This window comes from Salminus brasiliensis, chromosome 3 (assembly GCF_030463535.1).
Source record: "Salminus brasiliensis chromosome 3, fSalBra1.hap2, whole genome shotgun sequence".
In the NCBI taxonomy this organism is placed as follows: Eukaryota; Metazoa; Chordata; class Actinopteri; order Characiformes; family Bryconidae; genus Salminus; species Salminus brasiliensis.
In genome coordinates, this window is record NC_132880.1 from 22,654,820 (window position 1) to 22,663,546 (window position 8,727).

The 8,727-nt window shown below is 38.0% G+C and overlaps 1 protein-coding gene across 1 annotated transcript; it reads left to right on the plus strand.

Moving 5' to 3' along the window:
- The first annotated feature begins 527 nt into the window (after positions 1 to 527).
- On the plus strand, positions 528 to 6,051 carry LOC140551282 (1-phosphatidylinositol phosphodiesterase). The gene is made up of 4 exons (XM_072674679.1): positions 528 to 538; positions 923 to 1,012; positions 2,799 to 3,369; positions 5,759 to 6,051. The coding sequence occupies exons 2-4, from the start codon at positions 957 to 959 to the stop codon at positions 6,029 to 6,031; spliced, it is 900 nt and encodes a 299-aa protein (XP_072530780.1). The 5' UTR covers positions 528 to 538; positions 923 to 956; the 3' UTR covers positions 6,032 to 6,051.
- The last annotated feature ends 2,676 nt before the right edge of the window (positions 6,052 to 8,727 follow it).

Below are 8,727 nucleotides of genomic sequence, written 5' to 3' on the forward strand. Positions count from 1 at the left end.
AAGTTTTAATACCTCAGTTGGTACAAAATGTTTGAAATAGGAATGAATTATCACACCTTCATTTCAATTTAAATGTATTATTTAAAATAATTTTCCTGATTTATTTTGTCGTTATACGTTTTTTTTTTTTTTTTTTCATTTTTTAAAATATAGATGATATAGAAAAATCATGAATATTTCCTGAGTGTCGCTATTTATTTTCTTTGTAAACCCCATATTAAACTTGGCCTGAACCTGGGGGCAAGGGGTTCAGCATGGCCAGTTTTTGTCCGCTCGTGTTGACCCTGCTCAGCTTTTAACTGTACTTTCTAAAAAAACACAATGACCCCTCAAACAAAAGAGGTTGCTGTCTATTGGTGCCTCCAACCAGTTTTAGCCAGAAGCATAGCATGTGGTCTCTCTGGAAAGAAAGAAAGGGAGGGGGAATGTACAAATGCAAACCAAGTCTGGACAGCTAACCTGCTGCTGCTGTCTGGTGGGTTCTTTGTGCTGCTGTCTCAAGAGACCACTCTCCTGATCCATCCCAAACAAAACCAGGGTAAGAGAACACACATTTCCTGATGCTCAAAGCTAATTAACTGACTTCATAAGGGCATTTCATGATGACTTTAAGCATTGTGGCTGGGTTTTGTAAATTCATTCTAGATCTGGTTAATACATGTAATATGCCATTATTGGCATTATGAGTGTCATTTTATTTCATTTCTAAAAATACATCAAAGCATCTAGAAATATGCTCAATAATCATATTCTTAAAATTATGCTTTCACTGTCCAGATTAGCTTTTTTTTGTATGGAAATGTAATTACAGTATGATGTAGTATTGCATGTAAAAAAAAAAGTTATCTGTACATTTGAGATTTCATTTTTAACTTAATTCTAAACAAGTTTCGAGTGTAATTACATGGTTTACTGTTTACAGTGTCCAGCCGTGCAGTGACTTTAAAAGTGTCAGCATGGCAGGTTCCAGTGGGGATATGATGCATATGGTAATAGTTGGGATTTTACTGGGGTAAGTAATCTTATACTGTTGATACAGAACCTTCCCATAGAAGACAGGTGATGGGACTGTGTGGGTACGGCTTGTGTTTAGTTATTCAGTTCTGTCTAAAATTGCATTTGTCAGCAGTATCTACTCAGCACCTCATTTATTGAGTTAAACAAGTTCTCTAATGGACCAAATGCGATTATTCATGCCTTCTGCCTAGCTCGCATTATTGCAGCCAAGTGAAACGATTATTTAACCCTATTGTGTCCATAATCAAATAAACGATTAAGTGCCCCCCATCCCCATGCTTGTGTGTTTCTGATTGGTACATTAAAGAATCAATATGATTTTTATACTCACAGATTCATATACACTACTAGAAATAACGGCAGCAAAAAGGAGTTTTGGAGCAGTGTAATAGAAGAGCTACTTTGATTCCCTTTGCAATAGATGATTCTTTAAATCAACTTTAAATGAGATGCATAAGATAAGAGTTTTTAAGGGACCTCTATACCAACTGGTTCAATACCAATTTAATTTAATTTTCTAGAACCATGCTTTCATGCCAAAAAACGTGTGTGTGGGCAGAAATTAATGCAGATTGTATGTAAAATGGAGCAGATGTACGTAAACTGATCTCGTTCTCAGATTCCACTCTACTCATAGCAAACAACTTATACTATTGAATTACCATGTGTTTTTAAGGTGGTAGTAATATCAGGCTCTCTCTGATGGTGTTGCACAAAAATGACTGGGCTATACACAACTGAGGGGTGTTTGACAGGATTCATAGATTGCGAAGAGGTGGTACAGTGCAGTAAATGTCTTATTGAATGTGTGGAAAATGGGTCGCAAAGTAGATGTTGATCATTGGCTAAAAGGAGTGATTGTACTGGGGCATGTGAAAGGTCATAGTGTCAAGGAATCAGCTGAATTTGCAGGGGTATGAAAGCATACGATCATACGGGTATACCAGCAGGGGCAAAAATCCTAGTCTACAGGACATTATCTTCATTCTTGAGCAGAAGTGAGCCTTATGTTGACTAAGAGAAGCAAATTCTTGTCTGGAGTTTGTATTCACAAGCTGTGAAATATGCAGACAGTCCCTGTCCCTGAGTTTTGTCTTTCAGACACAATTCTGATGTGGATTTCCTGTAGACTGAGATTTTTGCTACTGCTGGTAGACCTCTATGATCATATGCTACGATACACCTGCAAATTCAGCTACGTCCCTCACACTGTGGCCTTTGACATGCCCAAATGCAATTACTCCTTTTTGCCAAGCATTAACACCTTTTACACACATCAAACGAGACATTTACTTTACTGTACCTCTTCTCAATCAATCCCGTCACATACCCCAGTAGTACTTTTAGCCTGATCATCCTCATGCAATGTCATCTGCAGGAGCCTGACATTACCACCACCTTACACATGCAAGGTGACAATTATTTTGTACAGAGAGCTTATAATATGGCTTTACTAATTTTCTAAGGGTCACTGTTTACTTGCTTAACTAAACTTTATCAAATAACAAGGACAAACGTCATTGATGTAAAGCACTGAACATTGTTGAGGTTCTACAAATGGTACTTGAGAGATACCGTCGAAGAACTGTTTTCAGCTCCATAAAGAACCATTTTGTCGAAGAGATGTGAGTGTGACGATCCCATAGAACCACTTATCCATTAAAAGGTTCAGTATCAGTACAGTATTTCCCCATATGCATTCAAAAGAACTCCTTGGGTACATTTTTGCTGTCCCTCACTTATGTGTCCTCTTTCTGGCCCTACATTATCGCCTCCAACAGAGTGGCCTGTCCAGGCCGTGGTGCCATTCAAAGACCTGACTACGATGACACCTCCACGCCAGAGTTTCTTAATCCCTCCTGGATGGCAGATATTCCGGAGAACCAGTCTCTGTCTGAGGTTACTATGCCAGGCACCCACAACTCAATGGCCTTTTACGGCGGCTCTCTTGCTCAGTGCAACTCCTGGCCTCTGGCGAGACAACTCCAGGCTGGCATTCGCTTCCTTGATATACGTGTGCGTCACATACGAGGCAACCTCACCATCCATCATGGCATCTCCTACCAGTGGGCACATTTTGGGGAAGTGCTGGAGGTCATAGCAGTTTTTCTGAAGCAGCACCCCACTGAGACAGTGCTGATGAGGCTGAGAGAAGAGCTGAGCGAAACCGGGGAAATCTACGAGGCAGTGGTACGCTACGTGCATCAATATGCCCACTGGGATCTGCTCTGGCATAGCCGGTTAATGCCAGCTATGGGAGAGGCAAGAGGCAAGCTGATTGTCCTACAAGACTTCCCTGGACCTGACCTGGGCATGCGGTACCAGTCACTGGACATTGCTGATGTCTGGAAGGTAAAAATACATTTCTTAATGAAAACATTGTGCAAGTCAAGGTCCGACCTACAGAAAGTGTTCTTTTACACTGAAGTTAGACTGTTTGTAGTGTTTCAGCATTGATTGCAAGACACTTAAAGCAACCAGAGCAGAGGTCATTTAAATATACTGACAGCACATTAGCAAAAACTGTCTATTTAACTGCAAGGAATAAAGAATGAATGAATTAATGCAGGGTGCCCAAATGTTTGCTTTGAGACATTTTCCCTTTTTGATACTAATGTCTAATAGACGTAAACATTTTGCTTAAAATATGAAAGAAATGCATCAGCTCTAACTGTACAGCTTTTGGAAATCAATATATTTTTACTCGCTTAGAGATTCACAATAACATATTTTGACCAGAGTGCCCAAAATTTGTATGCCACTGTTAAATGTTTATGCAGTCTTATGCAAACATATGTGAGCCCTTGACTAAATCATACATTTTGGCTTTTTTTAATTAAGAAGTAGTAAACAGAGCCTCTGAGACTACACTCAACAACACAAAATACAATATTTCCAGCAAATACAATTGCACAGGTATTCTATTTTTCATAACATAAAAAAAATAAATAAATTAAAAAAGGTTTGGGCACCTTACAGAGCCAAAACCTACCCTTTTGGCAGAAATCACAGCTAGCAAACACTTTTGTAGCAGCTAAATGTCATTCTTTTCTTGGAATTTTATTCACACTCTTCAATGACAGAAGGTCTCTTTCAGACCTATCTGGACCTCCATACTTTCCCTGAACTGCCACACTCCACGGTCTAGAATCCACCCGATTAAAAATTGTCTTATAGCATTCCCTTGACTTGTGGGCCTCAAGTACTTTCATTTTCAGATTTTGAGACAGTTGCTTAGAGAAACCCAGGGTTTTTGAATGTTAGTTCTAGGTGTGAAGAGTCAGAGAATGTATTAGGCTTGGACATTTGATTTAGCTGCCAGTTCCTAAATACGACTGGCGACATTGTGACATGCCTCCGACCTAATTTGCTTAGGGTGTCCAAACTTTTGCACAGGCCTCATTGATGATTTAGATGTTTTAGGTCATGCTCACATATGAACATGAGTAACAGAGTAGAGTTTGTTATAGTTATAGCGGCAGCAGGTGTACAGTTGTCAGTTGATTACATACACTCACCATGGATATGAATGTCATGGATATGAACATTGTATTATTAACTAAGTTTTGCTAAAAGTCCCAAAATGCTTCCTGTTAGTAATCCTGTTTATCTACAGCTTCTCTGTGGCCACATATAAAGGGTTTGTTTGACAGCACTTGTTGCAGTGACCAACACACAAAACACAAAATGGGAAAGTCCAAGAAGTTCAGTGCAGACCTGAGACAGAATGTCTCTTAAAGCCATTTTTTTAAACAACTTCAGATCCCAAGATCATTGATCTTCGTCAAACAACTGTACACAAATCTGAAGCATTAAGACGTGTAGTCACATTGTCCAGGTCTGGACCTAAACCATCACCCTCAGCTGAGAGGCAACTGGTTTGCGTGATCAGGAGCAACCCAAGAATCACCAAGGAGCGCCTGCTTCTTTAAGCTTGACTACAGTTTGAAGCTGAACACATAGACAAGAAAAAGCTCCTTTGGAAGAACATTATATGGTCAGTTGAGACATAGATTAAGTTGTTTGGCCACAATGACCAGAAGTATGTTGCACAAAGTGGGTGGAATAATGAAGAAGGAAAAGACTACCTCAGAATTCTTCAGCAGAACCAAAAAAATGTGTGCTCCACAATTCAAGAGGACAGTGAACCTCAACGCACATTAAAGGTGGACGTGGATTGGATAAAGCAGGCTAACATTAAAAGCTTTTAGACTGCCCTTCCCAAAGTCCTGACCTCAACCCTATTGAGATCATGTGGGCTGTGTTTAACAGTAAAAGAAAAACCCAAAAAACAAACAAACAAACAAACAAAAAGAAACAGCAAGAATGTCAATAAAAGGTCATTCTAGCTGTAAAATAAATATCATCTAAATCATCTTCAGAATTTCAAGTATAATATATAACAGTTTTAATTACCTTAGATAGATACACTCTTGGAAATGCAGATACTGAACTTTTAGCTGATAGACCTCTCATGTCTGGGATCATCAGGATTTTCATTTAATTTAATATAGTAATTTACAAAAGCAAAATAAAACACATAAAGAGAAACAATTAAAACATTTGACAGAAGCATCCATATAAATTTTATCTTGTATGTAACAGTTTAAGAGTGACTTTTTGATGTAAAGAGCTCTGACAGAACTGCCGCCGTCTTCTCTGAAGGTACAAAAGGATCGGAAGGTTTCCCACTGCTTGAGCATGTAACAACATGTAACCAACTACAGTCTTGTGCCCACAGGTGTCCTCCCTCCAGCCTGAGCAAGTGGACAGGAAATGGAAGAGTGTCTACACTCACCTGGAGGAGGCTGTGCTAGGCAACAAAGCCCGCATGTTTCTTACATATGCCAGTGGTGCCAGTTTTTTGGCACACCCCAACGCCCTGGCCAAGCGCATTAATCCACGCCTGTATGACTACTTAACTGCCCGTGCTGGCCAGAGGAAGCGCTTTGGCATCGTCACTATGGACTTCCCTGGGGCCATGCTAGTAAAAACCATCATTGACTTCAACTAACAAAAATATTTTTGAACAATACAGAATATACAGAGTGTGACAAATGTGTGAGTCATTTGTCTCAAAAAAAACACACAGGCTTTGTTGTTACCTGTCATTATGTCATTACATTGTGGTATTCAAAATGTGTATCATACATTGGAATGATATATGTAGTATTAACATTTGCATTGCTGTGAAGATGGGATAATGTGTGGTGCTATTATGGTAATCCAAGATTAGCACTAAATTGGTGTTAAAATACTTTAAAAAGCCAAAACCTAAAGTCTTAGGGCTGCACAATATGTTGTTTTAGCCTCGCCATCGCAATGTGCACTTGCTCAATGGTCACATTGCAGAACGTACAATGCCAGGTGCAATGTCAAATCATATCAAACACGTCATGGTACTTGCTTAGTATATCTTTCCAAGATCTGCCCAATATAATTTATTTTACCCCAATCTTGGATACATGGAGTGCATTACTAATATCATGACATTTGGGATCATTGATTTCTGGTGACTTCTGGTTCCAAATTCCTGTTTTTTTTATTTTATTTTGCAATATATACTACAAAACAAAAATATTGCAATATCAGTTTTTGTCAATATCGCACAGCCCTACGAGTTATTCAATGAGTCATTAAATAGCCTAGAAAAGAGGGATAGTTTATTATAGGGATAAAGGGGCACATACACAAATAACATGGGGTAATATTTAATGTATTTAAACACATTTAAATAGAATTCTTCTTGAGTTCCCACATTTGGGAATTTTGCCTGTAATCAAACATATATTTCTCATTATTCACCCTGAATACCACTTGTAAGTTTTAAGCCACAGAATTCACTGTTCATATTATTTTATCATCATCTCTCTCTTGATGACTATAACGTAGTATCATATTAAAGTAGGTAAACAGGCTACAATTCTCAATTGGGTTAAAATAAAAACAAAATAAAACAAACAACCAAAAAAAACCTTTGTACCATCTTAAAGGTTAAGTTTTTATGTGTAGATTAATTGCAGAATATATAGATGCAATGTATGTAGCATATTTAAATTCTCTGGAATCTTTTCCAATTGATAGTTGGATAGTTTTACATTTGGGTTGGAAAGTTAGTCTAGTTGAAACACTGATAGTGAATTCACTATCCCCACCTACTGGATTGGTAACATTTACGCTCACTCTGCTTTTGCTGAATTAATCACAAGTGATATGAACTGGAAGCAAAGTTTACATGTATTAATAATCCTTCCTAATTTCGGTGCCCCATTTTTCAAAAATATCCATCATCTCCATTTTTGTCCATTTTTAGTTTTCCTCATGTTTTGAACCCTGTAGCTGCTCTGTACACTGTGTAAATAATTCTGGATTAATAGACCAATAGAAATGCTCTAAATTATGTGGAATTAACTATTATTAACTCTTATTTTACCTTCCATTCAAAGCTAAGAACATTTTCGTCTTCTTTTGGAAAGTATTGGAGATTTTTGAGAAATTACTTGGGGTAATGTTCACCACTGGACCAGATGTTTATTAATACACATAAGTTTAGCCACAGCTTTAAACATAAAATTACCTACATTCACCATTACAATTGTATATTCTGCACATTTCCCCCAATTTTTGAAAGTAACTAAATAAACAGTAATTGTGCAGTGAAATGTGCTGAAGTGTGTTCTCTGTATGATTTGTAAAGCATGTGATTTGATAAGGGGTGCTCAAACCCAAAACTAATAACACTTTAAGACTTAAAATTGAATTATTTAAGGAATATACAACCCTAATAAAATCATAAAAAACACCTTTCATTTCACTTCTCATTATTGGTTCTTTTATAGATTCGGTTACTAGAACAGCAGGGTGCTGTTAGGGTTATGAACAAATTAAATGTAAATGTCAGAAAATGACAGATTAGCCAGAGGCTCTGACACAGTCACATCTGGCTATGTTTGAGTACATGGTGTAGACAGGATTGCACACAAAAAAATCCCCCCCCCCATACCTGCATTTGATCCTTTCCGAATACGATAAATTGGAGGAAAGGGAAGAGGATAGAAGAGCTGGTGCTTAGAGGACAGGCTAGACTGTACAGTTGTTATTTTGTACAATTGCTGAAAATGTCCAGGCTTCACTGAAGTGCTTGCTGTGAGAGTGGCCAAAGCAAAAAAGAATCTAACATTTGCTCCCTTGATGACCTCCCTAGATGCTGGCAGGAAAAAATATAAAAAATACAGTTCTAAATATGCATGGCTGGGTTATTAAAAGGCCAGTTTACTGAATGTTAAAAGGGGTTCTAATCAGCTGCAGTCATGTCTGCACCCAGTTTTTACTATTATTCATCTTAGGTTCACTGATGGGTTGCCTTTGTTTGAGAACAGTAAGGCTTTTTTAATGGCTGCTTTTCTTTACAGTTCAATTGTTGACCATCAGTTTTTTTTTCCACACAGAGCTTGACAACTGGTCTCTTCAATGCAACAAATCAACAAATGCAACAAATATTGTTTATCCTCAGCAATGGAATACACTCTTAAATATAACAGTGCCAAAAAATGCTCTTTGGAGTGATACCATAAAATAACCAATACTGGTTCCTGAAAGAACCTTTTGGGTTACGTTGCGACTGCAGGCCAATGGTGAGTTACTGTCAGTACTGTTATTTGCAAGTGATCAGATCAGACCAGACATCACACACCTATCTGAGTGTGTTGT

Excerpts from the sequence above, each read along its gene's own strand:
- LOC140551282 (XM_072674679.1), top strand. The coding sequence starts at position 957 with ATGGCAGGTTCCAGTGGGGATATGATGCATATGGTAATAGTTGGGATT. Across the intron at positions 1,013-2,798 it reads ATAGTTGGGATTTTACTGGG|AGTGGCCTGTCCAGGCCGTG; the intron begins GTAAGTAATCTT and ends CGCCTCCAACAG. Across the intron at positions 3,370-5,758 it reads ACATTGCTGATGTCTGGAAG|GTGTCCTCCCTCCAGCCTGA; the intron begins GTAAAAATACAT and ends TTGTGCCCACAG.